This window comes from Sorex fumeus, unplaced genomic scaffold (assembly GCF_029834395.1).
Source record: "Sorex fumeus unplaced genomic scaffold, SorFum_2.1 ptg000047l, whole genome shotgun sequence".
Lineage (NCBI taxonomy): Eukaryota > Metazoa > Chordata > Mammalia > Eulipotyphla > Soricidae > Sorex > Sorex fumeus.
The window spans coordinates 55660736-55683593 of NW_026606104.1; the positions used below are offsets into that span (position 1 = coordinate 55660736).

Consider the following 22858-nt stretch of genomic DNA (forward strand, 5'->3'; position numbering starts at 1 on the left):
CCTCCTCCTCCTCCTCTGGCCAGGATCTGGCTAGAACCTCAGAGACAGCCGTCAGGGCTCAATAAATACTTGCGAAAAGAATCGAGCTGCTTATTTCTGGGGTCTTCTGAGTCAGCTGGGTTTCCTCAACGGGTGGGAGGGAGGAGGAGGAGGATGTGGAGGGGTTACACAGGGGCATTTAGTCTGGGCTGGGACCGTCGAGTGAGGCCAACTCCTCACATGTCTGGAGAGTCAAGGGCAGAGTTTAGGACTTGGGATGACTAAAACAGACAGTGTAACACGGGAGAAAAAAAAAAGCGAATTTTCTTTCTAAAAACAAAGGGGGGTAGGGGGGAATGTGCAGTTGAGTCCAGCAGGAAAGAAAGAAAAAATGATTCTCTGAACCCTGCCCTGGGCCTTGGGCTAAGGACTGGGGAGTAAAAGAGAGAAGCAGAAGGTCTGTAAGCTCTGGGCTCTCCTGAAGGCCACGGGAGGCGGATGCTGACGGGAGGAACTCCTGACACCACCACACGGCCCCCTCCGGGTTCTTTCTTCTGAACTGTTTTTCGAGTACCACACTCATACTCCTCCACAGGGGAGAAGTTAAGCACAAGAAGGACAGGGCAGCTAAGAGGAGTCAGCTGAGAGGCTCAGTTGGTCGAAGGTGTTTTCTGCTAGGCAACCCTACGGGCAGGGCCTGGAGGGGCTCTGGAGAGGAGTGGGGTTGGGGAGGGGGGACTCTCTGAGGAAGAGAGTGCTCACACTTCTCCAGAACCTACACAGGCATGAAGCTGGACCCGGGTGCGCTGCCAGAAACGCATCATCATCGGTTGAGGTTTGCCCTGTGGCCAGGAGACAGTCAGTCCAGGCCCAAGGGTGCTTACCTGAGATCACCTCACCCCCATGGCCCTGTTTGAGGAAGCTGAAGACGGTTTTCTGGTGATAAGCACAGTCGATGCAAGCCTGGACAGCCTGTTGCAACACCACAGAGGCGCGGGCCGGCCCAAAGTGGTCAGGGAGCTGCTGGACCTTCTTCTTGTCTAAGTGGGGGCCCGTGCTGCCGTTCTTGTTCAAGTAAATACAAACTGTGGGAGACAAAGAGGCAAAGAAGCTGACTGCGCGTCCCTTAGGGCAGAGGGTCAGCCCGCCACCCCCCACCTTCTCTGCCCGGACTCCCGGGCAGCCCGGCTGCTGCCAGTCCCGGAGGCATGGCCAGAGGCTCTAGGAACACAGCCTGCTGGGAGGACAGTCCAGATCCGACGCCACAGCACACAGCTTGTTCTCTGCGTGGCTCATTCAAAAGCACATGGGAAGGACCTCACAGGCGTCTGCACTTCCTTTCTAGCTGCCTCACGTGCTCGTATCTCTCATGTAGAAGGAGCTGTGGGACCATGGCAGCGTGGGCACGAGTGTGTTTTGTGTGTGTGTGTGTGACAGCATCGGTCACTTGCTTTACTTCCTACTCTAGGCCTTGGAGTCCCTTTGTTATCTTCTGTATCAATATGCAGCCCCCCCCCAAAAAAATGAGTAAAAACAGAAAAATCAAAAGGGCTGGAGTATCTGATTTATACCTCAGTTCACGTGGTAATAACATACTGTTTCTCTGGTCAGGACAGCTGGGCCATCTCCTACACTGGTGGGGAGGCCAGCACTGACGGGTAATCCTCAACCACAACTTCCTTGGGCCTGGAGAGGGCTCTGATGTAGGCACACTTAGTAATGTCGGGAGCTACTCCTGGCTCAATGGGGGTGAGGGGTGTGGACACACTCAAGGCAATGGCCTCCCCACCGCACCTCTCCCAACCCCCTGGCCCGGCCCCAGGCTTTGCCCTTCTCCTGTTGATCTGCTGTGGGAGCTCTTCTTTCTCACACTGTCATTGCTTCCTCATGGGAAGGGCAAGGAGGGGAAAGTGCCTTTTGCTTTTAAGGATTAGGCAAAAAGTTGCCTTTCCATGGGCTGCGGAGAGACTGCTGACCTCAATCCTATCATTTGGAAAATAAGGGGCTAGTAAGCCAGTAACTCTGAGGATTCTTCTCAATCTAAGGGGGAGAAAGAGATAGAAGGAAATAAGGGAATGAAAGTCAGTAAGGTGGAGGTAGGGTAAGGAAGATGAGTGAAGGGAAAAAAAGAAAGTGGGGGTGGGGGTAAAAAGATGAATAGGAATATACCTTTAACTCGATTCTCTCCTAAACTCCACTAAGACAAGCCAGAAAGCAAGAAAGGAGATAGCATAAAATTCGGGAAACTTTAAAGCGGACTGGCCAAGCAGCAATAGATTTAGCAGACTCAAGAAAGCATCTGATAATTTAGAAAAGGCCCAAGAGGAGAGAGACAGGTGTCTCTGGAGGTGGGTGTGAAGCCAGAGTTAATTAAAGAAGGACTGGTTGAAGTCGGCTGTGAGATTCTAAGGATTTCTGTGTCATAATAACATACTTTACTGGAGACAAAAAAAAAAGAAAAAAGAAAAAAATCTCCACGATAAAGTAGAGTAGCGAAAAATAAATGAAAACATATGTCTGAGAAAACACAGGAAATGTTCACAGCACCTCAGTCAAAATAGTCTCAAAGTAGAACCAAACCCAGATGTCCATCAATAAGAGATGAGAAACGCGAGTGGTGGGAGAGGCGTTTCTGGACTACTTGGCAGTAAGAGAGAGGCGACTCTTGCCAGGGTGCCTCTCAAAACATTATTTTGAGGCAAAGAGACAGAGACGAAGAGATAGCCTAATTCTATTTTTATTAAGATCAGGACAGGAAAGTGTAGCCAAGAGTGACAGAAAGCAGAATAAAGATGAGACTACAGACTAACTGAGGCAGGAGGTAACTGCTGGTGCCGCCGGAGGACTCGACTCTGGCTGTGGATTCAAGGGTGCTCAAAAGGACTGAAATTCACCAAACCGTACACTTGGAATTTATAAAGTAAATGTAAGAATAGGAAAAAATACAGTCAGTTCAGTGATGATTAAAAATATTAAAAAATTTTTTTCAGGTGGATTTCTCCAGGGCTTAATAGATGAAACGATAAAATCTGTAGAATACTGGGGCAGTTTTAGAACATGGCCCCCCAGTTCCTTGCCATCCCTGCACTCACACTCTATCACACTGGACAAATGTAGACAACGTGGACATCACACACTGTCAGCTGAAGGAACTGGCAGTCTCCACTCCTGCTGGACACTCACGCTTGGAATCCAATTACCAAGTGTGAGGAGACAAAGTCACCCTGTGCTGAGAGAAGCCAACAACGGGAGTGACCGTCGGGCATGGTGGATGTGCACCTCCCGTCCTAGTCAAGTCCCCACAGCTGACAGTGCACTGAACAGACACAGCTACTGCCGCTCTGTCCCACACAGACTGTTTTCCAGGCTCATTGGAAAATTTATAACAAATGGATAAGACTCACTTACTTAAAAAATTTAAGGTAGCACTGATTTACAATTCGGTGTTGGTATTGTAATTTCATACCTCTTCAAAATATGTTACCAAATCAACCATACCCATCGCCTTAGTACCAACAACCCCTAACCACACATTTGGATCCTTCCTTCCTCCCTCCGCTCCTCCACTCCTATCCTTCCCTCCTCCCCTCTTTTCCTCTCTGCCTTCCCTCCTTCTTTCCCTTCCTTCTTCCCTCCCTTGTACTTCTCCTTCCCTCCCTCCATCCCTCCCTCTTTTTTTCTCTCTTTTTGGGACCATACCTGGCTGTGTTCAGGGATCACTCCTGGTGGTACTTGGGGGACAAAATGCAGTGTCAGGAATCAAACTGGGATCAGTTGTGTTCAAGGCAAGTACTTAACTCCAGTCTCTGAACTTCTTTTAAGTTTTTGTTTTTAATTTGGAAGGTGGGGGTCGAGCAATAGTATAGTGGGTAAAGAGGTTGCCTTGCATGAGGCTGACCTGGGTTTGACCCCCAGCTCCCCAAATGGTCCCCTGAGCCTGCTGGGAGACTATTCCTGAATGCAGAACCAGGAGTAACCCCTGAGTACTACTGGGTGTGGTTCAAAAAAACAAAAAAAAGAATTTTTATAATATTAATAATATTTAATATCTGGAGTGCTGCTGCTTCATGCCCACTGCCAGAGTGCTGAGATCCCAAGGTCATTGTCTCAAGGTCTAGCATCTCTGTTACTTTAGCATCCTGAGATCACAGTTCTGCTGAGAAAATCTTGGGGTTTATTTCCAGTGGGGACTGCCTAATTTCTTTTTTTTTTTCTTTTTGGGTCACATCTGGCAATGCACAGGGGTTACTCCTGGCTCTGCACTCAGGAATTACTCCTGGTGGTACTGGGAATCGAACCTGGGTGAGCTGCATGCAAGGCAAACGCCCTACCTGCTGTGCTATCACTCCAGCCCCTGCCTAATTTCTTATGTTGTTTTCTTAAACTTCACATACGAGTGAGATCATATGGCCTTTGCCTTTTTATTTCTGACTCCCTTCATTTAGCATGTCATCCTCCAGTTCCATCTAAGTTGTGTCCAACCTCATGATTTCATCTTTTCTCATAGCCAGCAGTATTCCATTGTACACACAGATGACAATTTCTTTCATTTCTTTACCTATTCATCTGTTATTGGACTTGGGTTGTTTCCAGAGCTTGGCTACTGTAAAGAATGTTGTGATGAACATACGTGTGCATGTGTCCTTTAAGAGGGGTGGTTTTGTGTTGTTGGGGTAGATGCTCAAAGATAAAAGTGCAGGGGAAGCTTAATTTTTCTCCAAAAATTTTCCAAAGAGACTGCACATAGAAGCAACAGTTCTAGCAGCAGTGAATGAGAGTTCCATTCCAGCCACATTCCTGTCAGCACCCGGTGATTCTGGACTTTTGGATATAGACCATTCTCACTGGGGTGAAGTGACATCTCATTATTGTATTGATTTTCATATTCCTGGTCATCAGTGATGAGGAAAAATTTTGCACATGCCTAAAACTATGGCTCTCTCTCTCTCTCTGTGTCTCTCTCTCTGTGTCTCTTTCTCTGTGTCTCTGTCTCTGTCTCTGTCTCTCTCTCTCTCTCAATCTCTCTGTCTCTCCCACTCAGCTATGCTCAGATAGACAGAAGAACCAGGCAGGGCTCTTAAACCCAGGGAGATGGCAGGACTAGGCAGGGCTTAGACACCCAAGGGTCTCAACTACATGCATGTGGCCATGGCCAGAGACTAACAAAAGTTGAGACATCAAGGAATCTCTGGGGTACTGTCCTCCAGAGCCCCAGCAACAAGATTTCAGACTGGAAAAGTGTACACAGAATAGAGAACAGTTTAGGGACAAAACTAGGCATCATACACTAGAAGTGAGGGGGTGTCAAGGGACAGGACTTAGGGCTTCATACACTGGATCGGGCATTGAGGGATAGGATGAATAATGCCATACTTGGGCTTTTGGTTTTTTCTTCCCCCCCCCCCCCACACACACCTTCTTCTTCTTTTGTTACTCCTGGCTCTACACTCAGGAATCACTTCCTGTGATGCTCAGGGATGAGAGATACTGGAGATCAAACCTGGGTCGGCTGAGTGCAAGGCAAGTGCCCTACCCACAGGACTATCATTCTGGCCCTAAACTAAAGCTTCTGGGTTTTTGTTTGTTTCTTGGTTTTGGGCCATGCCCAGCGATGCTCAGGCCTTACTCCTGGCTCTGCACTCAGCGATCAGTCCCGGTGGTGCTTAGAGGAACCAGATGGGTTGCTGGGGATTGAACCTGGGTCAGTTGCATGCAAGTTAAGTGCCCACCCACTGTGCTATCTTTCTGGTCCTCTTAGTATTGTATACAAATCTTTTATATGATTCTCAAAAATTCACAAGCTCAAGAAAAAAAATCCATTATCATGCTAACAGAGAGACCAAGAGACCAACACACAGGCAAATATTAATCACGCTAATGGATGGAATGCCATCAAACTTTTGCAAATGGGGGAGCCTGGAAGAGGGTGGTCCCCAACACTGCTGGGTCTGGGCATAGGGCCTTCAGGCACTGACACAGGACAGTCAGGAGAGGCTCCTGGGCCCTGGAGAAGCACCCAAAAGACCTTAAAGTCTGAGAGAACTTTCCTGGTGGTGAAGCTCCATGTACACTGTCACAGCGAGGCCAGAAAACTTACTGTTCCATGCAGAAAAGTCCATGGTCTTTGCTGACTTTGTTATCTCCTCACTAACACTCCTCCTTCCCCCAGACTTGCCCCAGCCTAACCATATTGCTTCTCTGGGCTAATTTCAATCTGAATCCCTTTCTTCCGAAAGTAAATACATAATGACATGCTGATAGTAATGATACAAACAAATCACATGGCTATCTTTATGTAATCTTTGAGGATCTGTCTGTTTCTCTCTCCATTTTAAATAGGGTTTTGTTGCTGTTGTTGTTGCTGCTGAGCTTTGAGAATGCTTGAAAATTTGGAATATTAGCCCTTTGACGGACAATGCGTGAATAACTGTCTTCCAATCACTGGGTGTCTCTTAATTTTAAGTCCTCATTTCTTTCACAGTGCAGAAGCTTTTTAGTTTGATGCAATTCTACTTGTTTATTTCTGCTTTTGTTTTTCTGCCCATGTGTTCCTATCATCAGAGATTCCTTTGAGGTCAAGATCTTAGGGAGTTCCTACTACGTTCTCCTCAGTGGATTTTGTAGAGGCAGGGTTTCAATACAATAGAGAGGCAGATCTTTAATCCATTTTGATATAATCTTTGTACTTTGTATAAAATAGGCGTCTAATTTCTTCTTCTTTTTTTTTTTTGCACGTGGCTATCCAGTTTTCCTAGCAGCATTTGTTGAAGCCCAGGGGTGGGAGGGGGCAAACTCTTCTGCTCCACTTAATGCACCTGGCCCCTTTGTTGTAAATCAGCTCAGCTGCCTACACACCTGAGGGCTTATCGCTGGGTTTTCAATGGTATTTCATTGACCTGAGAACATGTCCTTATTCCAGTACCACTCGGTTTTGTCTTGGATTGTTGAGCCACACCTGGAGATGCTCAGGGGTTACTTCCTACAGTGGTGCTCAGGGGAATGAACTCAGGCCAGCCAGCTTTCTAAGCATGCAGTCAGCCTGAAAGGATATGTCTATGACTACTCTGCAGTTTGGATAGCCATAGATCTGTAATATGAAGCCTGGAAATGCACTGGCTCCTCTCTTTTGTCTCAGGATTGTTTTGGCTATGGTTCTGGGAGTTTTATATGATTTTTTTTTCTTTTTGGGTCAAACCCGGTAATACTCAGGGTTACTCCTGGCTCTGCACTCAGAAATTACTTCTGGAAGTGCTCAGGGAACCATATGGGGCACCTATATGAACTTTAAAAGTATCTGTTTTGGGACTGGAGCGGTAGCACAGCGGGTATGGTGTTTGCCTTGCATGCAGCTGACCCGGGTTCGAATCCCAGCATCCCACGTGGTCCCCTGAGCACTGTCAGGGCTAATTCCTGAGTGCAGAGCCAGGATTGACCCTCTGAATCTCCAGGTGTGACCCAAAATGAAAAAAAAGTATCTGTTTTATGTGCTTGAAAAGCGCCCTGGGAATTTTGATGGGTATTGTGTACTATTTTAATTTGTGTAAATTAATTTCTGTAGGGTGGTCGTTTTAACAATGTTGATGCATCCAATCCATGAACAAGGGATATGTTTCCATTTCTTGTGTCTTTTACTTCTTACAGAGGTAATTTTTAATTTCCACTGACCAGGTCATTCACCTTCTTTTTTTTTTTTTTTTCTACTTTTATTTTATTTTATTTTATTTATTTATTTTTTTTATAATTTATTTATTTATTGAATCACTGTGGGAAAAGTTACAGAGCTTTCGGGTTTAGGTCTCAGTCATGTAGATACCAAACACATTTCCCTTTACCAATATTCATTTTTAACCCCGAACCCCAATAGACCCCCACCTCCCACCCCTCCCAATTCTTTGTGAGGCAGATGAGTTCTAGTTAATACTCTATCTACTTTGACTAGATAGATTATTTCGATAGAAGATGCACAATTATTGTTTAGAGTTTACGACCCACCCCCCCCCCAATCAGACATGCTGAAACAGCGTTGTGAAATGATTTGCTTTCTACAACTTGGTTTAAGAATAAAATGATGTCGCGCGGCCGCGATAGCGGCCGAGCGGTTTTGAATTTCTGCTATTTTACTTATTGACCCTGGAAGAATTTCTATTAAAAGTTAGCTAGTTAAGAGATTGGTTTCTGTGCCCTGGAGTCGTGGCCGTGCCGGAGAGCCGCTCGTGGGGGGCAGCTGGCGACCTCGGTGGGGCGTGGGGGACGGCCCACAGAGCCCCCCTTCCCATGAGGTCCCCGCCGCTCCCCCCCCCCGAGCCCGGCTCAAACCTGCTTTCCACAAGGCTCCCGTGCGGCCGCCATCTTTCTTTCCAGAGAGGAGCGGGCGGGCTGGTCAACGCCCTTCCCCCTCCGGGCATCATTCACCTTCTTTATTAAATTGACTCCTAAAATATTTCAGTTGGTAATCAGAAAAATTTATTTTCTACATTGATGCTTTGATGTTTAAATTTAAGAATGCAAGAGATTTCTATGCATTTATTTTGAAGTCTGCACTTAACTGTAAATGTTGTTTTTAAAAGTTTTTTAGTGGGCTATTCAGGACTTTGTATCTACAATATCATTTCATATATGCAAACTTTGATAGGTTTGACTTGTACCAGTTTAAATTCCTTTGGTTTTTCTTTCTTGTCGGATTACTGTAGCAAGAACTTCCAGTACTATGTTGAACAATAGCTGTGAAAGTGGACATTCTTGACTCTCAGAAGAAAGACTTTCAGTTATTCCCCATTAAAGATGTGTAAGTAGTAGCTCTGTTGTATATAGCCTTTACAATATTGAGATAAGTTCCTTTAATCCCAATTTTTGTGGAGGGTTTTCATCACAAAAATGGTATTCCATCACTAAAATTTCAAGTGTTTTCCCAGCATCTATGGAGATATTATGGTTTCTGTGTTTCCTTTTATTAATGTGTATCACATTAATTGGTTTGCATATAATGAATTGTCCTTGCATGCTTGGGATGACTTCCACATGACCGTGCTGTTGGATGCATTTGATGTATTGTATTTATTTTGCTAGAATTTTACGGAAGATCTCTACCTCTGAGTCCATCAAGAGATAATGGTCTGAAAATTTCTTGTTTGTTTTTTGGGTGACACTCAGAAGTGCTCAGGGTCTATTCTTGAGTTGGTACTTGGCAGGGGCAGGGGTCCAGGTGATTACTCCAGGCAGTTCTCAGGGGACTATCTGCAGAGCTGATTGGGTCCAGACCTCCTGTATATAAATCCTGCAGTCAGCCCTTTGAGCTCTTTCTCCAGTCCTTTTAAAGTAATGTCTCTGTTAGCTTTTGGATTCACGGTAATGTTGGTCTTACAGAAACTAATCTTCCAGATTTCTGTGGTTTATTTTTCCATTTCCTGAAGGAGCAAGAGATGGATGGATAGTAGGTACTCTCTAAAGGAGTGGGAAAACTCACTTGTGAACCCAGCTGGTTCCAAGCTTTTGTTCTTAGGGAGATTAGTGCCCTCCTGCACACGCACACCCCTTGGGGGATATTTTTGACAACCATCAACTTCCTCAAAAGCAATAGGTCTATTCAAGTTTTCTATTCCCTCTGACTCTAGAAATTACCCACTTCTTCTAGGCTTTCCAGCTTGGTGGCAGATAGTTGTTCATAATTATCTCATATCACTGTCCTCCCGTTGTTGATCGATTTGCTCGAGCGGGCCCAGTAACATCTCCATCGTGAGACTTCTTGTTACTGTGTTTGGCATATCGAATACGTCACGGGAACCTTGCCAGGCTTTGCCGTGCAGGTGAGATACTCTCGGTAGCTTGCCGGGCTCTCGGAGAGGGGCGGAGGAATCGACCACGTTGGCTGCATGCAAGGCAAACGCCCTGCCTGCTGTGCTATCGCTCTAGCCCATTATCTCATATATGCCCCCATTATTTATGATCTAATTTATCAGGATTTCTCTCTCTTTTCTTTTGTGCATCTAGCGTGGGGTTTGTCAATATTATTGATTAACAAACAACAACCCCCCCCAAAACAATTCTTGAGATTCAGAGAGGCTCACAAATTGCTGCTTTTTGGACCTTCTTTACAGTTATCATGCTCAAATTCTTGTAGGATTTGCTTTTCACTCTGTAATCAGATATATCTGGGCAGAGCAAGGACATCCAAGCCAGGCTGAAAAAACTTGAAGACCTTAAAAAGGCCTTGGAAGCCAAGAACAGGAACTTAGAGATCATGAGGTCGACTCAAGCACTGCCGCCTGGACCTGCTGACTCTGGTGCACTTGACGGCCCTTTTACTATCTGCAGCCAGGGTTTCTGTTTGAATATCCAGTTTTCATGATGCTCTTTTCTGCTAGATCTTGTGTAGCCTTACACACACAGCACCTGTTTAGAATGACTCTAACTTCTCCAGTGTCTTCCTTGGTTTCTGCCTCCTCCCAGCCACCTGGAGACTCAGACTGGAATTCTGGTGCTAGATTAATAACCAAGACTGTTAACAGCAGTTGGTTCCTTGCTCTTTGGGATTCTACTACAATTTTTTTCCAGAAGACATATCAATGACTTTTTTTTTTTTTTTTTTTTTTTTTTTTTGCTTTTTGGGTCACACCCGATGATACACAGGGGTTACTCCTGGCTCTGTACTCAGGAATTACTCCTGGCGGTGCTGGGGGGACCATATGGGATGCTGGGAATTGAACCTGGGTCGGCCACATGCAAGTCACATACCCTACCCACTGTACTATCACTCTGGCCCTGTATCAATGACTTTTTTTTAAATGTAGGAATATTGCTATTCATTCAGCTATTGATTAGGCTGAATGAACTGAGCATGAACTACACCTGACTTCCCCTCCCCTTTTATAAATTTATTTATTGAATCACCGTGAGAGCAGTTACAAAGCTTTTGGGTTTAAATATTGGTCATAAAATGATGAAACACCCATCCCTTCGCCAGCGTCCATTTTCCAATACCCAAAACCCCAGCATACCTTCCATCCCACACCTTCCCCCTACTTGTGGGGCAGAAGATTTCCACATTACTATCTCTCTACTTTAATTACATTTAATATTTTGACACCAGACCCACCATTCTTATTTGGGATTTTACCCCAACACTCAGATCTGCCGAAAAGGCAACAGTAGACAATTTGTTTTCTATTGCTGATTGTGAATAACATACAATGTTGCATGGCCGCAGTAGTGGCCACTTGATTTTGGAATTTTGAAATTTTAACAATTACATCTGGAGGGATTTCTGCCAAAACCTGCTGGGTTCCAAGATTTGTTCCTGAGTCTCTGGGATCATGGCCATTAAGCAGCCTGATCAGGAGCCAGAGAGGCTGTTCATGGGCGGCGACTCAGGGTCTCGTTGGGGCTGAGAGGAAAGGGCCGGCTCCATCCCCATCCTGTGAGGCCCTGTGTGTCTCATCACTGCGGGCCCAAACCTGACTGCCCAATGGCCTCTTGAGGACGGTGGTCACTGAGCCACCAGGGGGAACAGGCCAAGGCACGAAACTTATTCCCATCTGGGGTGGCCTGGCCCCGGTAACCTACTGCAGGGACCGGACACATTTCTGTCAAAAGCTGCTGGGTTCCAAGATTTGTTTCTAAGTCTCTGGGATCATGGTCATTAAGCAGCTTGATCAGGAGCCAGAGAGGACGTTCATGAGCGGTGACTTGGGGTCTCGTTAGGGTGGGGAGGAAAGGGCTGGCTCCACCCCCATCCCGTGAGGCCCTGTGTGTCTCGTCACTGTAGGCCCAAACCTGACTGTCCAGTGGCCTCTGGAGGATGGCAGCCACTGATTCGCCAAGAGGGAGCAGGTGGAGGGACAGCACCCTTACCCCCTGGGGTGGCAGGGCACCGGTAACCTACTGCAGGGACCAGACGCATTTCTGCCAAAAGCCGCTGGGTTCTGAGATTTGTTTCTGAGTCTTTGAGATCATAGCCATTAAGCAGTTTGATCAGGAACCAAAAAGGCCTTGCCTCCAATTATATAGCTGAGCCGGAGGTGGTTTGTGAGTGTGTCTCCCACATACCTAACTTTTGGCCATTTACTTTCTTGGTAAACTTGGGCTCAAGTTGTTGGGGTCTGGCCAAAAGCACAACACCAATTTTGGGATATCTAGAAGTCTGAAGGCACCATCAGGCTGCTGATGCACTTGCCTCACAGGTACAGACCGACTTTCTGGTGTCACCATACCCCAACCATATCAATGACTTTTATATTGCTGATCAGATATAAGTAATGCTTATTTCACAAATTAGCAGCTACAATAGGTGCTTAAGCAGTAGGTTCTAAAATGTCATTTCAAAGTAATTAAAATTGAATTCTAGAAGCCATTTTCTGGTGAATTATCCATTTGTATTGTCAAGCAGTTTCCTAATTGCTCATTTAAACTGAAGTCAATTTGCTTTTCAGCAAGTGGGGGATTAAATATTGTGTAAAATAACGGTCGTAAGAGTCATCAAAATTCAGAGTCTAATATGCATGCTTTCCCTTAACTGATGCATATGATCTGGCTCTTCAACCTTAAGAGAATAAGGTATTTTATTTTTTGGGGGGGGGGCAAACCCAGCAGTGCTCAGTGCTTACTTATGGCTATGCACTCAGGAATCACTCCTGGCAGGGTCTGGGGAACTATATGGGGTGCCAGGGATCAAACCCAGGCCAGAGATGTGCAAGGCAAGCACCCTGCCTGCTGTATATTATCTCTCTGATCACAAAATAGAAATTTTAAAAAGGACTATAGGCAAATTTTATTTACTTGATGGATAAATACCCAGTTGCCTCTAAAAGTTTTGTGCTTTTTGATATTTAAGTAATATGCATAAGTAAAGGCCCTCCCGTTGTTCGTCGATTTGCTCGAGCGGGCCCAGTAACGTCTCCATTGGAGACCTTGTTGTTACTGTGTTTGGCATATCGAATACGTCACGGGGAGCTTGCCAGGCCCTGCCGTGGGGGCGAGATACTCTCGGTAGCTTGCCGGGCTCTCCGAGAGGGGTAAAGGAATCGAACTCGGGTCGTCCATGTTGGCTGCGTGCAAGGCAAACGCCCTACCGCTGTGCTATCGCTCCAGCCCTAATATGCATATATATATATATATATATATATATATGTATTTTCTTTTTGGGTCAAATGATGTATTGGCTTCTCCTTAGCAGTGCAATCATGGTTGAGCAGTGAGGTGGTGCTTTTTAACTGTGGCATTCTCTGTAAGATGTTTGGATGCAATGCTTACTACATCAGGCGTCTATGAGAGTAGTTGAGATGATATAAGTGATGTGGTACCCAGTGATTTATCTACAATTTATAGTTAAAAACAAAAAACTTCCTACCACCTACCAATCCCAAACCAACTGGTTTTACTAATATTTTACATTGTGTCTTTATTTTCCTGTCACTGAATTTGTATATTATGCTATTTATTACTTTAGTGTGCTCATTTAAAAAAAATTATTACCCTTCTATTTACTTTGGGTTTTCTTTGTTGTACTTTTTCTAGTTTGCTGAGGTGTGAGATTAGGTTACTTATTTGCACCTGTTCTTGGTGCCTGAAGAACGCCTGTAGTACTATGAACTTCTCTGCTTTTGCTGTGTCCCATTCTGATAGCTCTTGTCTTCATTCCTGTTTGTGTTCAGGAATCTTTTTACTTCTTTTTTGACTTTCTCTTTGACCAATAGTTGTTCATTAACATGATGTTCAAGTCCTAAGTGTTTCAGGTCCTTTTTTTCCAGTTTTCTGTTTGTGGTTTATTTCCAACTTCAAAGCACCATGATCTAAGAGGATATTTGATGTGATTTCTATTTTCTTGATTTTATGGAGTCTTATTTTGTGTTCCAGCGTGTGGCCTTATTGAAGAAGTGAACAGGGAAGGACTAGAGAAGAGCAGAAAGGGTCCATACCTCTGATGGCACAAGTTACACACTTTAATTTACATATGTGATCTGAGTTTCTTCCAAATTTGCATAAGGGCAAAAGATAACATCTTACACGCCCATCTAAGAGGATGTGTGATATTACTGGTTGTCCCACACATCACCTTGCATCTTCATTTGCAACCAGAATAGTTATTTCCAATCAGATGATCTTATAGAATTTAACTAATCAGATACCAGAAACAGTTATGGAATGGGGGCAGCACTGTAGTGTACTGTCCTCCCATTGTTCATCAATTTGTGGGCCCAGTAACGTCTCCATTGTGAGACTTGTTACTGTGTTTGGCATATCAAATACAACACAGGTAGCTTGCCAGGGTTTGCTGTGTAGGTGAGATACTCTCCGTAGCTTGCTGGCTCTCCGAGAGGGATGGAGGAATCGAACCGGGGTCAGCCGGTTTGGCTGTCTGCAAGGCAAACGCCTTACCCGCTGTGCTATTGCTCCAGCCCATGGGATGGGGGTACATGATATAAACCGGCCCAGGTCACTTTCTTCTCACCATTTTTTATATAAAAGAGTGATAAAACAGAAGCCCTGTGGTAGCCACTATCCACAAGAACCCAGAGTTCTAACATTTTATTCTAGAGAGTGAACCATGAGTAGCACTGTAGCACTGTCCTCCTACTCCTCATCGATTTGCTCGAGCGGGCACCAGTAATGTCTCACAATAAATTGTGAGACTTGTTACTGTATTTGGCATATCGAATACATCATGAACCATGAGTACTTGATGAAGAATATGTACTTTTGGACTATGAAAAGCTTTATCAATGACTGTTAAACCCATTCTATGTCTTTTTTTTTTTTTGGTGGGGCTTTTTGGCTTTCTGGGTCACACCTGGCTATGCTCAGGGGTTACTCCTGGCTCTGTACTCAGGAATCACTACTGCTGGTGCTTGGGGGACCATGTGGGATGCCAGATATTGAACCCGAGTGAGCTGTGTGCAAGGCAAACGCCCTACCTGCTATACTCTACAGTCTCGAATAGTGCTCTTGCCCCCCCCACCCCCCCGTCTTCCTTTAAGGTAGCTGTTTCCTCATTCTTTCTCTGGTTATCTATGCAGTGGTAAGAGTAGATTAAAATCTCCTATTACTGCTGAGCGCGCATTATTTTAAACCACACAGTTTCGTGATGGTTTGTTACATTGCAAAAGATTATAAAGGCAGACTGTGAAAACAGAATAGGCTGCTGCAGTAACAAAAGCCTATTGTACAGCGCCTGGCTTTGGGACTGTGCAGCAGAAAGAAGTATAAAAGGCCACAAAAAGTGTAAGTGAAAGCTTACAATTTTTTAATATCATATTTTATTGTTCCCATTTTTTGGTGAAGAGGGCTACTGAAACAATGCTGGGTACCTGAGGATCACTCCCAGTGGTACTCAGTCAACTGAGCCAGAGGGCTTGATGCTTGGGTTCCATGATGTGATACTGCTCAGGCCCAGGAGTATTTGGGGCCACCAGGGTCTCACCAAAGTGCTGAGAGTAGGGTATGAGGTACTGGGGGTCTAGTTTGGGGCTTTGTGCATGCAAGGCAGGCACTCACCCCTTTAAATCATATCCCCAGTCCCAGAAAAGAGTTTTAATGGAATTCTAAAGGTCTTGAATTTTAATGGAATTCTAAAACTCTCTTACTGATGAGAGTTTTAAGCAAAGAAAATCTTTTTGAAAGATCCAGGGGAAATCTGATATATACCTTCCAATGACATGGAAACGAGAGATGTACACAAGAAAAGGAAATAGCTCAGGGGATTTCTGGACAGAGAAGTCAAAGTGTCAAAGAAAAAAATGCTTGCTTCTACCGTCAAAGAAAAAATTGCTGGAGCTTAAGACAAGCAAAAAAGCCCAGGAATCACAGTCATCAAAAACTAAAACTGTTTCTAATTTGTAGTTTTGTTTCCAGAGGGCAAAAAATTCTAAATTAGGAAATGGACAAATCTACAACGGAATAACAAAATCTATGTTAAGATGTCATAATCATTTAAGCCTCATAAGTCATAGACTCTCCCAACCCAAAAACGCTCTAGGAATCTATCAGGGCAAGACTCCCAACAGGGTTTTCAAGAATCCTAAGGGCCCTGTCTCACAGCAGCTGTACAGGAAGTCCAAACAGAGACGGGATTTGTGGTTTGTAGCTTTTGTCTAGTGAAGTAAATCCAAATAGTATTCATAGAAACACCCCAGTTTCCTAAGAGAGTCATTGTGGTGGAAATACCGTCTTCTTTGACTAAAAGGATAATATATACTACATAGTATAAATGAAAAGAATCCTTTGATTCTCCCCAATCTTTTATAGGCTGGGAGATGGTGAAGGCAATCTTAGTTTTCTTTTCTTTGTTCCAGAGGGGACGGCTCTGTGCCCATGTGATACTCCTTAGTCTGTGCTCAGGGGTCAGTACTGATAGTGTTCAGTAAAGTAAACGTGATACTGGCAATTAAACTGGGGTTGGCTGTGCACAAGGCAAGTGGCTAAATTCTTATACTGTATTTCCAGCCTGAATATTAGTTTTGCTAAGGGTAAGAAAGGACAATTCAGGGGACAAAACTAAAACACATGGAAAACAACTTCCAAGAAGTAGTACTGAATTTAATTAGGGAGCTAGAAACATGCGTCTTCTGGGTTTTGGAATTTCTGTAGGTCACTCTGTGTCTCTGTCACTGTGTGACTGCCAGGTATCAAGGCTGGAAGTTTCTCTCACTTTTGAATGGAACACCATATGCGTGTCCCGACACTGTACACTGGGTCTGCGGGTTGCAGATATGTGTTTGTTTCTTTAATTTATAGGTCTTCAGATTGGCAAGAACTACATTCAAGGAGCCAACCCTGACAACATACCCGAGAGGTCTCATTTTTACCCAGACTTGATTTAGAAGATGCAACCCTGGGTCAGGTGTTGATGTTGTAAAGGTATCAGACTTTCAATGGGGAATCTTGTAAGGGGAAGAACTTTCCGAGTGGTAAAAATATCGATAATTTAAGTCCAGAGAATAGAGTGGAAGTTTTTGTTTGTTCGTTTTGGTTTGGGACCACACCTGGCTCTACTCTTTTTTTTTTTTTTTTTTGATTTTTGGGTCACACCTGGCGATGCACAGCGGTTACTCCTGACTCTGCACTGTCTGCACTGAAGAATTACTCCTGGTGATGCTTAGGGGACCCTAGGGAATGCTGGGAATAGAACTGGATTGGCTGCATGCAAGGCAAATGCCCCACGCTCTGTGCTATCACTCCAGCCCCCATGGCTCTATTCTTGCGGCTCACTCAATTCTGGGAATTGAACCCAGAGCTTCACATATGCAAAAGGAATTTCTCTACCACTGAGCCACATCCTTGGCCCTTAAACTATTTGTCCTTTCACTTTTTTTTGGGTTGTCTGTTTTGTTTTGGGGTCGTATTTGGTGGTCTTCAGGGCCTATTCCTGGCTCTTCTCAGAAGTGACTTGCTATGCTCAGAGAACCACATGTGGTACCAGGGTACGACCCAGGGTTGTGGCTGCTGGAACTGCATTAGCCATACGCAAGGCAAGTGCCTTATCCCTTGTGCTATTTCCCCAGTTCTCTTTGTGTGTGTGTGTCTCTGTGTGTGTGTTGCCAGAGATTGAACTCAGGTCTCCACATATTCATGCTAAGTTCTACCACTAAGCTGTGTGTCTCTTGGTTCCTGAAGTGGTTTAAAAGTATGGTTCATAATCTGTTTATTCACTTCTCATTGTGAGGTAAAATCTACTTCCCTTTTCTTGAATCTAAGCTCTGTGACAACAGAGCTTGAACAATAGAATATGGTGACAATGATACTATGCTAATTTCTTAAAGGCTTACGCCTTAAGAGAAGGGTAGCCTCCACTTTCTATCTCTTGGTCCCTGAACCTGAAACTCAGCTGCTATGAACTGACTACCCAGCCCACCTTTGGGGAGGTCCAAGTAGACAACAATCAATGGCAAGCACCAACTTTGTTTTGTCTGTTTTGGGGACACACCTGGCTGTTCTCAGGACTTACTCCTGGCTCTGTGCTCAGGAATCACTCTTGGTGGTGGTGTTTGGCACCAAATAGGGTGCCCGGTATCAAACCCAGGTTAGCCACATGCCAGGCAAGTGTTTTACCCACTGTACTGTCTCTTTGCCCCCCAAACACTGCCCCCAGTGGTGCGGGGGGAATGAGTCTGCAGCTCTGACACTGAAAGCACTCATGCCTCCTGTTCACTACCTCTCTGAGCTCACCACCACATTTTTAGGACATCCCAAGGAGTGCTCAGGGAAATCAGGGGGTAGGGAGAGAACCCTCCGACAAAACTTGGCCTACAGAGCCAAGACAATTCAATGTGAGGGTCTAAAGATGCAATGCTGTTTGGGCTCTGCTGTGCTGGGACAGCAGGGCCAGCCCAGTTTTACTGGAGGAGGGTTCTGGGCTACACCTGGATTCTGGAATCCAATGATGCCCTGGGAGGCATTTGCTGCTAGTAACAGAAGAGCGGTCCTGTGCATAGGAACCATGCACCCCTGGCTCTGTGTCATATCTCCAGCCTTAATAAAGGCTGAAAACTCCTCTCACTCAGTACATTTATGTCCAATTATCAAGAAACATTTTCAGGGCTTCAGAGATAGCTTAGGGCTGGAGCAAATGATCTATAATATAGAAGGTTTGAAGTTTGATTTCTGGCTCTGTATGGTCCTCTGAACATGGCCAGGAGCAACCCCCTGAAAACTTAGCTGGGAATGGCCACTGAACACTGCTGGGTATGGTGCCCTTTGTTCCCCCAAAGAAATAATCAAAAGCAAAAAATTTTAGTTTGAAGAGAAAGAGCAATCATTGGAAAAAACATATTGTTATCAGGTTGGGATTTCTCCCTATATATTTTAATTCAAAGTAAAATATAGGATAGAAGGAGATTAAATAACTATTTTTAGGGGCCAGGGAAATAGTACATGAGTAGGGCATTTGCCTATCATATGGCCAACCCAGGTTCAATCCCTGGCATCCCATATGATCCCCCAACCACTGCCAGAAGTAATTCTGGAGTACAGAGGCAGGAGTAATCCCTGACCATTGCTAGGTATGACCCAAAAAGCCAAACAAGCAAACAAAACCCCCACTAATTTCATATTTGATCCTAATAAAAAATCAGATTGGGAATTTATTAATATGGTAAGGTTATCATAGATAAAAACAGACAGCATGTAAAAACAGATGGACAATGAATGTAGATAGAAAAAAATTCCTAAAAGAGAATAAAACAACCAATGCTAGAGATAGAAAACATGTAAGAGGTTGAAGAATACTTTTGACTGGCTCATTTAAAGACTGGACATGGATGAGGACAGTACGGCTAAGCTTGAGGCTATGTCAAGTAAAGCTCTCTAATTTGACAAACAAAAAGCAAGAAGACTGAAACCAAACTGAGTTCAGAATAGACTAGTCAATGATGGCATTTATAGTTTACAAAGGGTGTAGTGCATGGATAAGGGGAATATCAGGAGGTAAAAAATAAAATAGGAGATAGAGATATAGTAGAGTCAGTAGGGTGCTCGCCTTCTGTGAGGCTGACCTAAATCTGATCCCTAGAACCACATATGGCACCCTGAGCACAACCAGGAATAGCCCTAAAACCAAACCAAACCAACAGAAACAAGCAGACATAGACCAAGAATTTCCCCCAAATTAATGCCAAATTTCATAGCTACGAAAGCACAGGTATAGGAGATGAGAAAATAACAAACAGGGTGAATTCCAAAACAAAACAAAAACTACTCCCAGCATACTACAGTCACATATAAATTATACTGTATTCACATTATATTATTATATACAAATAAAGAAAAAACTATTGAGCAAAATCGGAGGGAAAAGCCATTATGTACAGAGAGCAATAATAAGAACTATATTCATGGAGCAGGAGTGATAGTACAGCAGGTAGGGCGCTTAATGTCAGCCCAGGCTCAATCTTTGGTATCAATCTTTGGTATCAATCTTTAGTACCACTCTGGTATCAATCTTTGGTACCATTCAATCTTTGGTACCACCTATGGTACCAAGCAAGGCCAAGAGTTTTCCTTGAGCACAAGGCTAAAAAAATCTCTGTGCACAACCAGTTGTGACCCCAAAATATTCCTCCACAAAAAGAAAAAGAATTATATTCTTAAGGCCAGGAAGATAGCTCAAAGGGCTGGGTCATATGCCTGGCATATGGGTCTAGGTTTGATCCCCAGCACCCTATGGCCTCCCAAGCACCATTAGGTAGACTTCTGGTGGCCCCCAGTATTTATGGGGACATCAGGAATAGCCCCAAACAATTACACCCTTAGAAAACATATGAGTAAAAAAAGAGAACAGAGTGAAATATATAAAATATTAAGAGATATTAAGAGGAAAAACACAATAACCTAGAATTCTGCATCCCACAAAATTTTCTTTCAGAAGTGGAGAGGGGTCCAGGTACGCAGGAGCAGAATTGGCAAATACCAGGCCTCACGGGAAAGGGGAGGAGCTGGCCTTTTTCCTTCCCCCTGCCCCAATGGGACTCTGAGATGATGCCCACAAACTGCCCCTGTCTACTTATTAAGTTCCTACATGGTCACAGTCCAGAGACACACCCATGAATCTTAGAACCAAGCAGCTCACTGCAGAGATGCCTCCGGACTATGCAATAGGCTACTTTCGCCAGGCCACTCCAGACAGGAACAGGTGCTATCCCTCCACCTGGGTATACAATGGTGAGAAGCCAGTCCTGGGCCCCACCCCACTTTCTGATCTAGGCCAGCCGGGGTCCCCAGTCCATGCTGCCTTGGTCTGGGGCCCTGAGAAGAACAAGATTTACTTCTTCCGGGGCTGGGATTACTGGCGCTTCCACCCCAATACCCAATGGTGTGTGGCTAGCCCTATGCTGCGCCGGGCCACTGACTGCTGAGGGGTGCCCTCAGAGACAGATGCCGCCTTCCAGGATGCTGACAGCTATGCTTATTTCCTGCATGGCTGCCTCTACTGGAAGTTTGACCCTGTGAAGGTGAAGGCCCTGGAGGGCTTCCCCCGGCTTGTGGGTCTCGATTTCTTCGACTGTACTGAACCTGCCAACACTTTCCACTAAGCATGGCTTGGCTGCCCTTGGGGCCTCTGGCCTGACAGTGCCATATCACAGATGTCAGCTGGCCGCTTGTGGCCATCTCTTTGGCTATGGGCCCTAGGCAGGGCTGGGGGCCGTGTCTACTCAGGGGGTGTTGAGGTGAGGGTCCTGCCACCATGATGACAACTGCAGGGAGCACCATGCAGGTGGTGGTCACCTGGCAGCAACTGTCTCACACTGGCAAGGAGGCTTTGTCTTAAAACACGAGTGAGGGTGATTCTGGGTGGGCTCTGCCCACCTGTGTAGGTCACAATCAGAACCTTGGTCTCTGTCCCTGTATCTCAGGATAGGACCTTGGCAGAGCAGGGCAGGGCAGGGCAGGGAGCTGGCGCCCTCGCTCATTCCCTCTGCCAGGTGACGCAGGGGCCAGTGCAGGTGATCTGGGGCCTCTAGGACTTCTGTCCTTTCTCGAGAAGTCAGCTCTGGGTAGGCATTGGGACTGGTTGTTTTCCAGCTGGTGATCCTGGAGAAATCCGGTTCCCAGGATCTAGACCAGAATTTAGAGTCAGCTGCTTTCTGTCAAGAGACCCTGGGCTCTGGAAGCCCCAACATACCTCAATCCTATCGTGGGTCAACTCCTCACACTCAGCCCAGCACTGGGACCCTCCAAAGCCATGTAAATGTGTGTACTGCACAGCATGTACAAAGTCTTTGCTTTACACTAACGTCCCTCCCTAGGAATCCTAGCGGCCACCATCTTCTAGAACCCAACAAAAAATACAGATACGTGGGAGCAGAATTGGCAAATGCCAGGCCTCACAGGACAGGGGAGGAGCTGGCCCTTATCCTTTCTCACCCCCCTTCCCGACTTCTCCCCCCCACTCCATGGGACTCTGAGATGATGCCCATAAACTGCCCCTGGCTATTTATTAAGCTCCTACATGGCCAAGATCCAGAGGGCATACACACGAATCTCGGAACCGAGCGGCTAGCTTCAGAGATCTCTCCAGACCCTAATTATTAAAATTTTAGAATTCCTAGAGCATACGGCCACTCTTGTAGCCACGCGACATTCTATGCTATCCATAACAAGCAATACAAAACAAATTGTCTAGCATTGCCTTTTCAGCAGGTTTGAGTGGTGGTGTGACTATTGTCAAAATACTGAACGTAATCATAGTAGAGAGAGAGTATTGTGGAAATTGTCTGCCACACAGGCAGGGGAAGGGTTGGAATGGGGGGATATGGGGGATTTTGGTGGTGGAAAATGAGCACTGGTGAAGGGATGGGTGATTGATCACTGCATGACTGAAACTCAAATATGAAAGCTTTGTAACTATATCTCACGGTGAATCGATAAAAAGGCGGGGGGAGTAGAGAGGGGCTGGAGCAATAGCACAGCAGGGAGGGCACTTGCCTTACATGCAGCTGACCCGGGTTTGATCCCCCAGCACCCCATATGGTTCCCTGAGCCTTCCAGGAGTGATCCCTGAGCACAGACCCAGGAGTATGCCCTGAGTACCACTGGGCATGGCCCTAATCAAAAAATGAAACCATCACTGGCCCCCCTCCAAAAAAAAAACTGAAGGAGAAATATTCTCCAATGAAGAAAAATTGAAGGAGTTTTTCTGCAAAAAATGTTTATTCCCTTTTTGAGGCCACAACTGGTGATGCACTTGCAAGGCAAGTACCTCATCTCCTTGTACTTTATCTCCAGCCCTTTTGCAAGAAATGATAACAAACTTCCTTAAAGAAAAGGAAAATAATATAAATCAGAGACTGAGATCTATATAAATTTCTTTATATATAAAGACTATATATCAAATAAAAAATAAGAAAAGGAAAAACTTTGTTTATTCTTAACTGATACAAGTTTCTTCAAAATA

At 45.1% G+C, this 22858-nt stretch overlaps 1 protein-coding gene across 1 annotated transcript in view; it reads right to left on the reverse strand.

The window, feature by feature from the left end:
- Positions 1-22858, reverse strand: part of SCMH1 (Scm polycomb group protein homolog 1) — a 170052-nt gene that overhangs the window by 17225 nt on the left and 129969 nt on the right. The window contains exon 10 of the mRNA XM_056123374.1: positions 864-1064. Within this exon, the coding sequence (XP_055979349.1) occupies positions 864-1064 (201 nt within the window). The remainder of the gene's footprint in view (positions 1-863; positions 1065-22858) is intronic.